Source organism: Oncorhynchus kisutch, linkage group LG17 (genome assembly GCF_002021735.2).
Source record: "Oncorhynchus kisutch isolate 150728-3 linkage group LG17, Okis_V2, whole genome shotgun sequence".
NCBI classification, from domain to species: Eukaryota; Metazoa; Chordata; class Actinopteri; order Salmoniformes; family Salmonidae; genus Oncorhynchus; species Oncorhynchus kisutch.
Window position 1 is genome coordinate 39,516,683 of NC_034190.2, and position 16,573 is coordinate 39,533,255.

The 16,573-nt window shown below is 41.3% G+C and overlaps 1 protein-coding gene across 1 annotated transcript in view; it reads right to left on the reverse strand.

Annotated features, from left to right (window-relative positions):
- LOC109906944 (zinc finger protein ZFPM2-like) overlaps positions 1-16,573 on the reverse strand; it is a 116,822-nt gene that overhangs the window by 33,783 nt on the left and 66,466 nt on the right. The window contains exon 5 of the mRNA XM_031793808.1: positions 2,909-3,029. Within this exon, the coding sequence (XP_031649668.1) occupies positions 2,909-3,029 (121 nt within the window). The remainder of the gene's footprint in view (positions 1-2,908; positions 3,030-16,573) is intronic.

Below are 16,573 nucleotides of genomic sequence, written 5' to 3' on the forward strand. Positions count from 1 at the left end.
AGAGGTGGTACTGTAGCATATTCATGCATATAGATATTTGAATTGCATTTAAAAATGAGCTATTTTGAGGTAAGTAGGAATGCTCTGGAACACTTAAGAGGGATATGCATGATGTATAATAAAAGACAAAGCACATCATAATCTTTGTGTGGTTAAAAAAAGGAAAGAGGGAAATACAAAGAGAGGCATCCTCTGTTCCTGAAAAGCTTAAGGGATCACTCCTCCTGCCCTGTCAGATACTTTCCTCCTTCTCTCTCTCTCTCCCTCCCTTCTTCCCTCACTCTATCCAGGATGTTTGCCCATCTCTGTGCCAGGATTATTCCTGTTGGGCCTGTTACTTTTCACTCCCTCTGCCAGGATCTCTGGGGCTGTTACGTTTTACTCCCTGTGCCAGGATCTCTGGTGCTGTTACTTCTCACTTCCTCATCAAAGTGTGGGAGTGTGAAAGCAAAGCATTGATATCAAACTTCTACAACATCCAAGATCCAATAAGACATTTGACTGCAAACCACAGCTGCACCATAATGTATATATCTGTATCTGTACATAATATAGACCCACTACTGTAACTACTATTTAGACCCAGTTTTACAACATCTGAAAAATACATAGCTGAAGCATATTACTGTATACCTGCACCACTGTAAAGCACAGCCTCCATACGTAATACAGCTAGATGCTACAACAGCCTGCCATCGCCCAAAACAGGAACTGTACTGATAAGCCACTACCAATTTCTATCTCCCTGTTGCAACGCCAGACATTTTTCTGACATTGGCCTCAGTTTCACCCTGCTGCGTCCCGACCCCGGCACTTCCATTATGTTTCCTCAGAGCAAGCAACTACCATAAGGCTGTCACATATCAGTCAGGGAGAAGGGGGATGAAGGGAGGAGGAGCGAGACGGGGGAGCGATGATACATCTAAGTGCAGCGACTAGGGCCTAGCTCCCATCTAATGAACAGTCTAAACCCCCTGCCTAGTCCTAACAACCGTCTACGAGCATCAGGGACTAGGGCACGATAAGGACTTAAGTCTTGTCACCTCGTCCAGCATTGATCAAACCAGGCTTTATGACGTGTCGTCAGACCTTCCCGACAACATCCAGCAGAGCTTAATAATCTCATATATTTCCTTCCTTTCCTCTGACATCCCATGCAGGCCCTGACAGTCATTCAAGATAAGCCAAAAGCCTTCTGACAGTATAGAGAGCATATATAAAACACATAAATAATATGTGCTGCCATTTTGGCACCGGGAGTCAATGGAGCAAGAGATTCTGTTTCTCCATTTCTGTTTAAGTGAATTCTCACAATCAAATCTGGTAACAAATCCTGACACGATTAAAAGAAAAACTATTTTAAAGCAATGCACCTCATCGTAAAATGCATTGAAAACCTCTATAGAAAGTCACATTGAAGTCACCAGCAAAGATGAAATTATGTGAGGCACCCTGCTTTATAAATGTGTTTTGAAACAAACACCAAGAACAGTTGGCATATACAGTATTAATCTCAGAAACCCAAAACTAAAATCTTGAGTAAATGCATCAGAGCCAAACCATGGGCCAAATGTCCCCTCCAATTCCAAGATTCGAAAATATGCAAACACCTGCTAAATTGTAATTTGTCCAAATGATCAGTGAGAAATTCCTCATTAATTGTTGCATACCACAGTCTGTTGACATACCATCCTATGTCACGTGCGTCTGTCCACTAAATATGAATACAGTATTAGCATGTTACAGTAGCTACAATAGATCAGATGAATAAACTATCAATATTTAAAACATCTTCTAAATTCACCCATCCACAGCCAATCTACTGTACAGGGGCATTATCTCAGTGACAGAACTACCCACTGCCCAGCTATAGATTATAGGCCTCTGTTTTCTGTCTGATCCTCTGCCACCCTATCCAGTCTCTATCCAGCCTGACTATAACGACAGAACCTGTGGCTAAACCCAATCAATTACCGCTGTGTACAATTCATGACTAACTTCCCTCTGAGAACCATGATTCAGTTCATCTCTGTTGTGTTTTAATTAAACACAATCGCAGCACACTGACTGGCTGCTGCTGTCGATGCTGTGTCTGTGGAGTCTCCCTCAGGATGCAATTCTCTTTCAACAGACTGATAATAGAATATGACATTGGTGGAGATGTTCTGTTATTCTTCACTCTCAGTATTGCTCTGTGTCCTAAGATAACTGATAGTGACCTGAAAAGCTTCTCGTTGCCTGAAGTCTTCATATTTTAAAAAGCATTTAGAGATTTGATTTCGTCAAACAATGATAACTGAAGTGAATTATTAACATTATGCCTACACATTTTAGGGGTGTTAATTTCATGGAAATGTCATGTTTATGTTTGTTGTTAATATGGAATGATTGTATAGATTCAATGATGTTGCTTAATATACAGACAGCTTACAGTTGAAAATCAAGGACAACACTCTTCTTTATGACAACGAATTGCAACTGTAAGCGGTATATTAAGCAACAACATTAAATATACAGAATCATTGAAAACTGTAAAGGAAGTCATATGTTGAATAAATGCACCACTTCTTACAATAAACGATAGTCGGTGTCTTGAAAACTTGCTGCTCTTGAATTTAAAAAATGGTAAACTGAGAACAAATAGACTCAAATGCAAAACTGAGTTTAAATGTATTTGGCTAAGGTGTATGTAAACTTCCAACTTCAACTATATATAAAGACCCCCAAAGACACATCCCTGCTCTCACAGTCTCCAGGGAAGTTGATTACTACAGTTTGTGTTAAAGACAAGATTTTCTACTCTAGCTTTTACTAAACCTGGAAGTCCCCTCAGGTCGATAGACACCATTACGAGGGAGACCTGTTCCCAATAGTACAGTGTTAGTGAAAGAACAAATAGGGTACGTACCTATGCTGTACACTACACAGTTGTTCTTGCCATCTTCTGCTGCCAGCCAGGTGATGTCCTGAAGCCACCTGGGACCACCAGTCAGAGCCATTGGGACAGGCCGCTTTGGGGACAGGGCACTCTGAAGGACAGGAAAGACGTTGGCGGTACGTTAGCATTTTGCTGTCTAAAAACCTGTGATCACTCATTCATCAATCAGGCCTGTCGCTCTTATGGAAATTCCTCAGTGACAATGGGGTTACGGGGCTCTTTTGAATTTTCTTGTCCTTCAGGGTGCTTTAGAATCCTGAAGAGAGTTCGGATGGAGAAGAAGGAGAAGGGAGGAGAGCTGCTTTAGAAGTGATCTTTAGACACATTGTACCTCCCTATCTGTACCATCGTCGCTGCCTCCTGAAGACTGGCAGGGAAGGGAAGGGAAAGAATCTAAAGAATTGGTGTGCGTTTCAAAAGAGTGACCCAGGTCTACAGATCACAATGCAGGGATAAATGATTGTGTCAATATCTTGGACTATATTTCACTTGCTGCCTAGTTCAGATATGGTATGTAATTTCTCATAAAGAGTGGTTTAATGTGCTTTCAAAGAGACATAGACATAATACCACTGCTTGACACATTACTCTCTGTCTAAATGTAAGTGTTCCTAATCTGTAACAAGTTGACCCTCTCCTCTGAGCTAAACAGCAATGCTGGGCATCCTTGAAGTGAAGTGAACTTATCTATATCCAACTGTGTGTACTGTAGAGACTCTGAGTGCATCTGAAATGGCACTCTATTCCCTATATAGTGCACTTCTTTTGACAATGGAATATTGAATGTGCATAAGGAACAGTGTATGTAATTAAAAATAACACATTTAATGTATTTCTATGGAAGAGGGTGCCATTTCAGACACAGCCTCTGCCATGGTTTTAGGAACCTTGTCGTTAAATGAAAATCAATATAACAACAAGTTGACTCCCATTACAAGATAACCATCATTGATTTTTAGTTTTTCTAGACTTTGGCCGACTGTTCAATCTAACGTGAACTTTCAACAGCTAGATTAGGATCACAGTGAGTGGATCAGGTCAGGACATAAGTTCCAATGTATCTCTGTGAGCTGATCTCTACCTCATGTTCAGCAACAGGCTGGTATACCATCAATGACTGCTTCTAGAAGAAGGAAGAAGGGGTCTGTTCCCATACAACCCAGATCACACTGGTTTTAAAGCTACATTCTGGGATTCGAAAAAGAACAAAATGGTAGTGACAGAGTATACTCTATATCAAGAATTGAAATGATCATTAAACACATTCCCAGATCCCAGGCTGTAGCTTTAAGTATCTAATTATTCTGCATACATACAAGGGAAAGGGGGATACCTAGTCAGTTGTACAATTGAATGCATTTAACTTTAATCCTGAGCCATTGTGACTGAATGTATCACACCCAGCTGATGCATAGATTTGTATGTCATTAGATGATGACATGGATCTGCAGGCAGCTGTCCACTTTAGACAATAAGATGAGCAAGATGTATCATATCGATAACAGCTATACGTAAAATCATGTGAATTATAGTGTCCCATAAGGAAAATTTTTAGCAACTATTTTAACAAAAGATTTGACTATATTCAACCATGGAAGAAAGAGCTCTCTAAATTTGCTTTATTTAATTATAGCATTAATCTTTCATTAGCCTAATAGGCCAGAAATCTGCATTTCTGCTGAATGCTGCAATTTTTCTTCTCCCTCATCTCTTCAGTCACCTGGTTGGCTAATTTGACAGGGTTTTGTCGTAGGGCCCTGGCACTGCACCGTGCGGGGGAGATGAGAGGCAGGGGTGAGGGACACTTATCAGGCCTCAGCAGCAGTAGGGGCTTGCCATCTCATGGTCAGACTGGGCTGTTTTTTTGCAGGGAGGTTGTCCTCAACATAGCTAGAATGTTGACTTCAATATGTCATTCTAGCTTCTCACTACTTATCCAGGGAAACAGCATCATGGTTCCGTTTTTTTAACAGCAACTGGATACAGGTCTTCCATGTTTCTTCTTCTATTCACTGAGAGGCAACACGGAACGAGGGAGGGCACAGTTTGTTGTTTTGAAAGTCACTGAAAAAGTGTTCTATTGAAAAAGTTTGATCAATATGCCGTCCTTAACACAATGGAAAAATCGAATAATTTTTTATTGAAATAGCATGGGAGACCAAGAAAAACAAATTGATACAATTTAAGGCCATGTGGCAAACAATAATGCAGGCACTAGGGATGAGGTTGTGAGCATGCAGGTCTGGGCAGAGGAGATTGTTGTTGTTTGTGTACGTCTGTAAGTTGTTGTTCGTATATATGTATGTTTGTATTTGGTGTAAAAAAAAAGCATATATATATATATATATATATATACACACAGTGGGGCAAAAAAGTATTTAGTCAGCCACCAATTTAATCAGCCACCCACTGGGGAGCCAGGCCCATCCAATCAGAATGAGTTTTTCCCCACAAAAGGGTTTTATTACAGACATAAATACTCAGCATCACAGAGCCTGCGACACGGTTATCCCTTGTGGCTGGGGCCACAGATTGTCCCAGGCTTGTGGCTGTCAAATCCCTTCTGTGTCTTGCTGTTTCCATCTGCCCTGCAACCTGCCCTGTCTGGAACTGCATGGAGTACCAGTGTTGGCCTACGTTGCTACCATGACATCCAAAACCAAAGCCTGTTGGAGAAACGGAAAAGATAGTGTTTCTCTATCACAGGTGATGGATCTTTTAAACAAGCAGTTCTTACAACAACAGGAAAATAACTTGAAGAGCTTTGTCCAAATACTGATGGACTCAACTGATAAAATAATGGATGATCTGACCAGAGAGGTCCAGGACTTTAAGAACAATTTGCAGTTCTCCCAAGGAGAGGTGAATGTCCTGAAAGAGACTTGCAGCAATATGACACCTAACTGTAAGTCCATGCGAGATGACATCAGCACTGTCTGTGAATCATTATTAACAATACCTGGGAAAACAGACTATCTACAGGGACAATCCAGGAGTCATAACATCATTGTGGATGGCATACCAGAGTCTTCACATGAGAACTAAGCCGAGTCTGAGGAGAAAGTATGAAAATGGATCACTGAAAAGCTCCAGATGGACCATAGGAAGATTGAGGTGGAAAACCTGTAACCAGCCCAGGTGAAAGACCCAGGCCGATACTGATCAAGTTCCTAGGGTTTAAGGACAAAATGTCTGTCCTGTAAAAAGCCAAGAACTTGAGAGGAACCAACATCATCCTTAACGAGGACTACTCAGAAACTGTGCACCAGAGGCGGAAATAACTTATCCCAGCCATGAAAGCTGCGAGAGAGCAGTGGGACATTGCTAACATCCACTACGACAGACTAATTATCCACCCGACCTCCCAAAAGACTGGGAGAAGAGAGAGAGCCTAGCTTCCGGGTCAATAGCTTTAGCCCCACATCACAAACATACACCAACTGACACTCACATATGCCTGTTTGACTGATTCTATTAGTCAAACAATGTTCCTTCTAGGGAGTTTTTCCCAGCCACCATGCTTCTAGATCAGCATTGCTTGCTGTTTGGGGTTTTAGGCTGGGGCTCATTCATTATCTGGATAATTTGTGTGCAATGCTTGATAATGTGTGTGACGAACATCTTCAGGCTAAGGTCTATTTTTCTCCACTTCCTGTCTGACTGACTTGCCCAAAGTACTCAAGTACCTGTTACTCAGGCCCAGAAGCCAGGATATGCATAGAATTGGTGCCATTGGATAGAAAACACTTTGAAGTTTGTAGAAATGTTAAAATAATGTATGAGACTGTAACAGCGTTGATACGGTAGGAGAAAAGCAAAGAAAAACCAACCTGAAAACCTTTTTTTTTTAGATCCTTACACTGAACAGCTGTGGGGCATATGCAATTCCAGCTCCCAGATTTCAATTCCTCTTGCTTCCACTAGATGTCAACAATCTTTGTTCAAGGTTCCAGGCATGTTTCTTCCCAAACGAGGAAGAATTTTGAGTTTTAGTACTGGGAGTCAGAGTTTGTGGGTGAGCGCGACGAAGCGCACCTGCTAATTTTGCTTTCCTATTGAACATACTTCTTTCCGTATGAAATATTATTGTTTAATTACATTTTAGGGTACCCGATGATTAACTAGAAATGCATTTTGACTTGTCTTAACAAAGTTTAGGGGTAGCTTTTAAGATTCCTTTCTCTGCATGTTGAACGAGTGGATTACTCAAATCGATGGCGCCAACTAAACTGACTTTTTGGGATATAAAGAAGGATTTTATCTAACAAGACAACCATGCATGTTGTAGCTGGGTCCCTTTGGATTGTAAATCAGAGGAAGAATTTCAAAAAACAACTGAATATTTAATCGCTATTTCTAATTTAATGAAGCCTGTGCTGGTTGAAAAATATTTTGATATGGGGCTCCATCTGTTGAGTGTAGGGGGCAGTATTTTGATGTTTGGATGAAAAACGTACCCAAATGAAATGGCCTATTTCTCAGGGCCAGAAGCTAGAATATGCATATAAGTGTCAGATTAGGATAGAAAACACTCTAAAGTTTCCAAAACTGTAAAAATATTGTCTGTGAGTATAACAGAACTGATATTGCAGGCGAAAACCTGAGGAAAGTCCAACAAGGAAGTGCCTAAGAGAAACAAATCTCCCTGTTCCATTGCATGCCTTCCCTCCATTTAAAGGGATATCAACCAGATTCCTTTCCCTATGGCTCCAACGTGGTGTGAACAGTCTTTAGACATAGTTTCAGGCTTTTATTCAAAAAAATGAGTGAAAAGGATCACATCGCGTCAGTGGATGGCTGGGTGCCAGCAGAGTTTTGCATGTGCAACAGCTTGGAGCAGACATTTTCTCTCTCTCTCCTATTGAAAAAGCTACTGTCCGGTTGAAATATTTATTGTAAAAACAACCTGAGTATTGATTATAAAAAAGCATTTGACATGTTTCTACGAACTTTACGGATACTATTTTCTACTACTATTTTCGTCTGCCCTGTCGTGACCGCTCGAGCCTGTGGATTTCTGAACAAAACGCGCCAACCAAATGGAGGTATTTTGAATATAAAAATATATAAAAATAATCTTTATTGAACAAAAGGAACAGTTATTTATTGTGTAACTGGGTCTCATGAGTGCAAACATCCGAAGATCATCAAAGGTAAGCGATTCATTTTATTGCTTTTCTGACTTTCGTGGCCAATCTACTTTGCTGCTAGCTGTTTGTAATGTTTTGTCTGCTGAGAGAGATGTTCTAACATAAACGCTTGGATAGCTTTTGCTGTAAAGATTTTTTGAAATCTGACACACCAGGTGGATTAACAACAAGCTAAGCTGTGTTTTGTTATATTGCACTTGTGATTTCTACTCAGAACCCTGATGGTCATAGGGTTCGCGTGACAAAGGACGGAACCCCAGCAAGTCACATGGGGCCTGAGGCACTGGGCAAAGAACCAGCGGATCACAGGTGAGCCACTCCCTCTCCCATCAATACTCCCCTTAGACAGTCAGGTGACACGCCTGTGCGGGAACCCGCAGTCCTCGCAGACGAGCCCCTTGTCTTTTCACACTGCAGGCGTCTGTCCAAGCCACCAAAAATACTTAATCTGTAGGTTTCCAATTCGGGATTGTTGACAGACAGAGATCTTTTTTTTATGGGAAAAGTGAAGAGACTATCAAAATGTGTTGATACCTGAAAAAAAGCTCAACTGTTCATGTTGGAAATTATTACTAAGTTTGTTTTGTTCGTGAATTGGCAGCTCCTGTTCTATTTTATAAAAGGGAAGACGTTATGGGTGTAAGATGATAGTGATGCCATCTGGTGGTAAATGTTAATTACTGCAACTCCAGGGTTTTACCGGTGTGCTTGAGATACCCGGATGTATTGCAATGTACTGAACAAGACTGGTTACTCGCATCAATGCCTCCGTATTGTCATTTAACATCCAGACATATATGTTTTAAAACATTAGCTGTCACATTGAGGCTTGATAGGGGGTCCAAAAAATCCCTAGCTATGGTAGGCTACCAGTTAGCTTTTCACCTTATCAAGCCTAGCTAACGTTAGCTAGCTCGCACGACTGGCTGCTGGCCAAATTAGATCATGTTCTTGATTCTAGTTACTAAGACAAATAAAACTTCTCGAATTAGCTACTCACTTTAGCGTTAACTTCTTTCAGGTGTTTTCTGATCAGCTTCTCACTTCTTTTGTTTCTCCAGTTGTCAGCTCTACCACACACTGTTTACACACTCATTTGTGGCACCCAAATAAAAAATGACAGTTGGAACTCCACAGCAGAAAATACATGATTCTTGTTGCTAGGCAGCCAGTTACAGTGCCTTTAGCTTGAGGTTTGCCTGCGCCTTTATCCACAGGGAATACAACAATTATAGCTAATGTCTGAAAGAATTATATGGATTTAATATTTGTCAAATTATTGAGCATGTCCTTAAAACTAAAATAAGTATCAGAAAATGCATATCATTAGAAAATGCTATATTCTGATATGGACCTCATTCAAGAGCATATGCATTGTACGTGGTGAGAAAATGTACAATACGGTCAGTATTTGTCATCAAATAAAGTACATGAGATGTCCAAAAAGGCCTATCTCAGGATATCTAATGAGTCAGTATCCGATCTGATATCTGGAGGAAATCCCAAAATTATGTGCATGAAAGAAAAATATGAATCTCATATTTGTGAAATGATTGAGCATCTGATGAAAACACAGAAATGCATTAGGAATTGTCCTTATCTTCAGCATATCAAAAATATTTGGATATGGACCGCAGCCAAAAGAAGCTTATCTGGAATCAATATACACTATATATACAAAAGTATGTGGACACCCCTTCATATTAGTGGATTTGGCTATTTCAGCCACACATGTCGCTGACAGGTGTATAAAATCGAGCACACAGCCATGCAATCTCCATAGTCAAATATTGGCAGTAGAATGGCCTTATTGAAGAGCTCAGTGGCTTTCAAAGTGGCATCGTCATAGAATGGCACCTTTCCAACAAGTCAGTTCCTTAAATTTCTGCCCTGCTAGAGCTGCCCAGGTCAACTGTAAGTGCTGTTTTTGTGAAGTGGAAACGTCTAGGAGCAACAACGGCTCAGCCGCAAAGTGGTAGGCCACGCAAGCTCACAGAATGGGACAGCTCACAGAAGTGCGTAGCATGTAAAAATCGTCTGTCTTCGGTTGCAACACTCACTACTGAGTTCCAAACTGCCTCTGGAAGCAACGGCAGCACAAGAACTGTTCGTCAGGAGTTTCATGAAAATTTCATGAAGCTCCCGACGAATGGGTTTGCATGGCCGAATGGGTTTCCATGTCCGAGTAGCCGCAAACAAGCCTAAAATCACTATGTGCAATGCCAGCCGTCGGCTGGATGGGTGTGTCATGACGTTGGCCTGGGGGTTGGTTTATGACAGTCATAAATACCTCTTACCCCCCTTTTCCGCTCTCTACCCCTACTAAGGTTACATTTGCAAAACCCCTTGGTTAACATAGAGATTCTGGGAACGTCAGAATGTGGGGGGAAATGAAATATATTCTGGTAATCCGAACAATTGAACATATGCAGTGGTACTTAATGAATATGATGTCAGTTCGGTTGTCATCTGAGACATTCTCATCAATGATAAGATGACAAACTCCACAGTGGAAAGTCTATACATCAGATTCACATGGAATTGTCTTTCAATTTAAATGTTTGAATATGAAATTATTTGTGATGGGATGAAATGGGATTTTAGCTTCTAAAATGTGAGATATGGGTTTTCATAAATTAGAGCTGCTCACTAAGTGGCCCGCCCACGTGAAGAGACAGAGGTTGTAAACTATGACACACGCCCCTTTTCTCCCTTCCTATATAAGCTCTTGACGACAACATAACTTCCTGTTCCGCTGACATTCTTCAAAGGACAGAGGACTCGGTTTGGCAACACGGTCTCCCATCTACCGCCAACCTACTGAAGCACAGCTCAGAGTAAATATTTATTGCATTTTCCTTTTCCAAATGGGCGGTAATTTAGAATGCATAAGAAACTGTATTTACGATAGCACAGCTTCCAGTGTCCCGCTCTTTCACTCAAACCTAGCCCCTTTTCCTTTGTGTAACAAGCTGTCATATCTGTTCCGCCCGCTAGGGACGTTTCCCATGACGTAAAGAATTATCCAGGTATAATAAATTCTTTGTATATGTTATTCTGTGTGATTAGTTAGGTATTTAGTAAATAAATCATTAAACCCAACTTGTTAGCCAGGATCTTGCAGATAAGCAATAATTTACAACTTTCAGATGAGACTGAAGTAAGATGATGATTAATGTTGACTGCTATTGATGTAAAATATTGCTAAATCTTTAAGAGTTTATTCGGAAGATAACAGCTCTACAAATATTATTTTGTGGTGCCCGACTCTCTAGTTAATTACATTTACCTGATTAGCTCAATCAGGTGATATTAATTATGGAGAAAGTATTTTATAGAATAGCATGTCATAGCAATTAATCCGGCATAGCCAAAGACACGACATGTTGGTGCCCCGTGTGAGGAATCTAAGATAGAATGAGGCTTTCATTTTGGTTCAGCCTGTATAAATTTGAAAAACAGATTACATAATATACCAGGTATTGAACACATTATTGGAGTGTTATAGACAAGCATTTTTGGGTGTGTGTGCTGAAGATTCCCCTGACGTTTTTCACTGACGTAAGCGAATACATTTCTATATGAGAGCTGATACAGCTAATTATAGAAATCTGAAAAATAGAGCGTTTGGTCAAACGCAGGGCTATTTCTGCCTCGCGCGTTTCAGACGCGGTAAGGCCCGGTCATTATTCATTTCTCGAGCGAGGACAAAAGGCCCAGCCGATTGAAATTCAGGAGATATAAGCTAGCGATATATATCGCTGTCTCTCTCACGAGTAGACCAAGGCGCATTTCGTTGTTTGCCGAGTGTTCCGGTTAAAACATTGTCAAAAAAACGCCAAAAAGTGTTTGAACATAATACGTTATAAGTAAAACCTTTCCTTTGCCAAGGGAATCCTATGTACTGCATTTTCAGACACAAAGGAGGCTCTAGCTTGCATGCTAAAGCTATCAAAGGAAAACAGCCACGTCATTCCTTGTGCCACGTTGAAATTGTTCCGCCTTGCCAAACGGAAGTTCCGCTCCGGATAGTTCCGTTTGATTTCAGCGTGTGTATTCATTAACCGCTGACGTGTGCCTACTATATCCGTTCATGAAGAATTATTTAGGTCACACTCAAGTCATTACTTATGATATTCAGACGGATATCAATGTCTTATCCAATTGAAGTAATAAGTGTAAATCTGGCAATTTACATTCTGAAATAGATATTTTTTTAAATAATATCCAAATTGATGAGTTTTCTAAATAAGACGTAAACTTTTTCCAAACTAACCTAGATGAAGACTCTTCTCAGGTTAATTCAAGTTGAATTCCCAAATAGCCTATACAGGTCTGATTTATCATTAAATTGATAAATCAGTAATATTTGATTTTTGCAAAAACATTCAGTAATCCAGTACTGACAGAAGCCCCGCCCAGCGGAATCCCATGTGGTTTCGGCCTTTGGGAGAAGTGCCACAGTGTTGAATGTGCCCAACATTTGATCTACTGTTTCCACTTATGATATCCAATCAATGGAGATTGTATGGATTATCGTCTCATTCAATTTAATAAGTTAAATTGTTGAACATAACTTAATGTTCTTCCAATCAAATGAGACACTTACTGGTACAGTACTGATGGTTCGTCAACATCTATAAATAGATTAAACTTGTCTTTGCAGCTTCCGATGAATTCCAAACCCAAACTTTGAAAAAATAGGGGGGGAAATCCTCTAAATGTTTCTAATAATGTGCAAGCTTTCAAAGGAGGTGGTCACCACCTCTCCGCTAATTAGTGAACCTCCACCCATAAAATGATTGATCTCTGACCTCAGCAGCGATACCAACCCTAATTATGCCATTAGCGAAAAAACAGCCGAAATTGCGAACGCTCTCCAAAATCAACCATCAAACACAGGCTTTGTGACGGTTCTACCCACTTTTGCACTGATGTATCGCAATAAAAATGTGACATCGGTCCAATACCACAGTGCACAGCTGAAGCATGTCCCAGACATGGCTAACATGAGGGGACAGGTGGAGAGAACTGAGCAACTATTGACAAAAGCAGGAAATGAAAACAACATTCTGCTAGTCGAGGAACTGCGTTTGAAATCTGAACAATTAAAAGTAATTGAGAATACTTATAACGATGAACGAGCAGAAACTCTTCAACAAAATCGTTGTCTCCAGGAACAACTCAATTCAGCCAAAAATAAATACGAAGTAGTCCACTCCAAACTAGATAAATCTGTTGAGTTATCTACAAATAGGAGCGCGCAATTTGATAACATGCAGGCAGTTTTGTTGAATGTTTCTCAGAGTAACACGGTTCTACTCAAAATTCTGCCGATTAAAGACAATCAATTGATGAACACAATGACTAAGTTGGATGACAAATCAGCAGAACTAATTTAAGTCGCTGACCGAATGAATGATGAGAGAACTCAGGTGATGAATATGGAAATCTTCTAAGCAAGCGGAAGAAATCTCATCACTGAATCTCTCGCTCCGTACTCAAGACCTCTATCTGCAAACCATGACAGATAAGTTTGAGACCGAAAGGAGCAAGTGCGACACTCATGTGTCCAAAATCAGTACTCTAAGCGCTCAAGTGGACTCTGCAATGCAGCGGAATACCACCCTTAGGTACCATCTGGAGGAAATCCAGAATGGTCACGCTCCACAGCGTGACTACCCATCCAAGCAACCGGAGCCCGGTACTCAAAGGAGTGAAGACGATAGGTTTCAGACATTGCCTCCATCATGTGTCCCTCAGTCTTCTCCTCTCGGCCATTCGGCACCGAGTATTATGGCGCCTCTTGGCCAACAAAGCCAAAGCTTGGCTTCTCCTCTTGGCCTTTCGGCCCCTCTTTCCCCACAGGATGAAGCCAACCCTCTCCGACCGCTTGACACGGAATACCTTGACAAACTCGTCAAGAATTTCCCCACCTTTGACCCCGTTCCAGGTCAGCCAAACGATACTGAGACGTTCCTAGCTGACATAGAGGACGCGTTGGATGGCTACCCGAACGCTATGGGTTCTGACAGGGTTTACCTGTTGAAGCGAACGTCGAATAGACAAGTGACAAGGTACATTCGCCTACAACAGCAACACGTGCTAAATGACTATGCTAAACTTGCCACAGCTTTGAAATTAGAATTCAGTGGTTCTGCAACTCGCAAACACGATAGCTCACTGGCTAACACGGTCAAACAAGCTCGGAATAAACACCCACAAGCTTACTATCATAGGCTTCGTTCAGCTTACTTTGGCCTACTCACTGAAACAGGCATGGAAGACATGTTACCATTTAAACAAATGTTCCTGTCGAACATGTATCCTACTTTCATTACCTACTTGGACCCTGCAGCCCACGTTGGCTTGCAAGCACAGCTTTTGAGGCATTAAAAGCTTGCAACGCTAAGAGCCCTGACCACTCGGTTTTGAAGTTTGACCAGGAGCACTCACTCCACTCAGAGGGTGCATTATCAGGTATTGGAGCGTTAAGAGATGACGCACAACAACAGTTTCTACCACGAAACCATGATTCCAATATCCTCCACGGTCGAAATAACTGTAAAGCACATCGCCATCAAAACGACTACCACTACAATCGATCTGGTCACTACGTGACTTTAACTCTACAGCTACAGCACTCACCAGTTTTCTTCCCAGAAGTCCATAGGTCATGCCCAAAACGAATACCTAACAGCTGTAGACTTATCATATAGTTAGCAACTTAGGATAGTACCCTAAGCAACACCCCGCAAATTAGGAAAGCCCTAGATATGACATTAGACAGTGCCATGATAGGGTCATTTTGCCAAGACCATTGACGTAGATAGAATACAGTCCAATTAGATGATTAAGGGGGCATATAACTATAGTTTGTTTTGTTTATGCTTTCATTCATTTTGTTTCATTTTCTTCGATACGTAGAAAGTGATAGAGCCATAAACAACTTCCACATACAACCATCAGTTAGTGCGCTCATTTGGGAGGAAATGTAATGATATATTTCATGAGTGTGTGTGCGTTGTTAACATCTGCCTAAGTTACTGCCCAGATCTTCCAGTCTGGACGACCAGACGACGGATCCTGAACGGCGATCCCAATCCGGACATCTGCTGCCCAGCCATGGAGTGGACTTCTTCATTTGCAGACACACTACCCGGGTCGACCACACCAAAGGGGGGACTGCAACAACGATCATCAACTGGACATCTGCTGTCCAACCATGGAGCGGACTTCTTCATTTGCAGACACCCTACCCGGGTCGACCACACCAAAGGGGGGACTGCAACAACGATCATCAACTGGACATCTGCTGTCCAGCCATGGAGCGGACTTCTTCATTTGCAGACATCCTACCCGGGTCGACCACCAGATGGGGACCACATCGATGGTCCACAACCAGGACAACCCACAGTCATTTTTATGTTGGTTTGCAACATGCAGGTTAATCGCAAGATTGAATCCAACATGGTGGGACTGTCATGACGTTGGCCTGGGGGTTGGTTTATGACAGTCATAAATACCTCTTACCCCCATTTTTCCTCCCTCTACCCTCTCTCACACACCCCTTTTCTCCCTTCCTATATAAGCTCTTGACGACAACATAACTTCCTGTTCCGCTGATGTGAGATGACGATCCCATGTCAGAATGGTTCAGACAAAAACTACAGAACGAAGCCAACATCAGCATGAGCTTTGGTTGCGAATGGTATGAACATTGAACTCTTATTCACGACAGAAGTGATACCTCCTAGCTGTTGAGTTAGCGACCGCAGCTGCAAACACAGGTTAGGAAGGAACCGACAGAGTATCCCATCTACCACACAACGACTTTACTACAACTTATCCAAGTGACCACCAGAAACATTCTTCAAAGGACAGAGGACTCGGTTTGGCAACACGGTCTCCCATCTACCACCAACCTACTGAAGCGCAGCTCAGAGTAAATATTTATTGCATTTTCCTTTTCCAAATAAGATACTGTATTTACGATAGCACAGCTTCGTCTCCGTTCCAGTGTCCCGCTCTTTCACTCAAACCCAGCCCCTTTTCCTTTGTGTAACAAGCTGTCATATCTGTTCCGCCTGCTAGGGACGTTTCCCATGACGTAAAGAATTATCCAGGTATAATAAATTCTTTGTATATGTTATTCTGTGTGATTAGTTAGGTATTTAGTAAATAAATAATTAAACCCAATTTTGTATTTCTGATTCAACCTTTTGGCCAGGATTCTTGCAGATAACCAAGAATTTACAACTTTCAGATGAGACTGAAGTAAGATGACGATTAATGTTGACTGCTATTGATGTAAAATATTGCTAAATCTTTAAGAGTTTATTTGGAAAATAACAGCTCTATAAATATTTTTTTGAGGTGCCCGACTCTCTAGTTAATTACATTTACCTGATTAGCTCAATCAGGTGGTATTAATTACGGAGAAAGTATTTTATAGAATAGCATGTCATAGCAATTAATCTGGCAT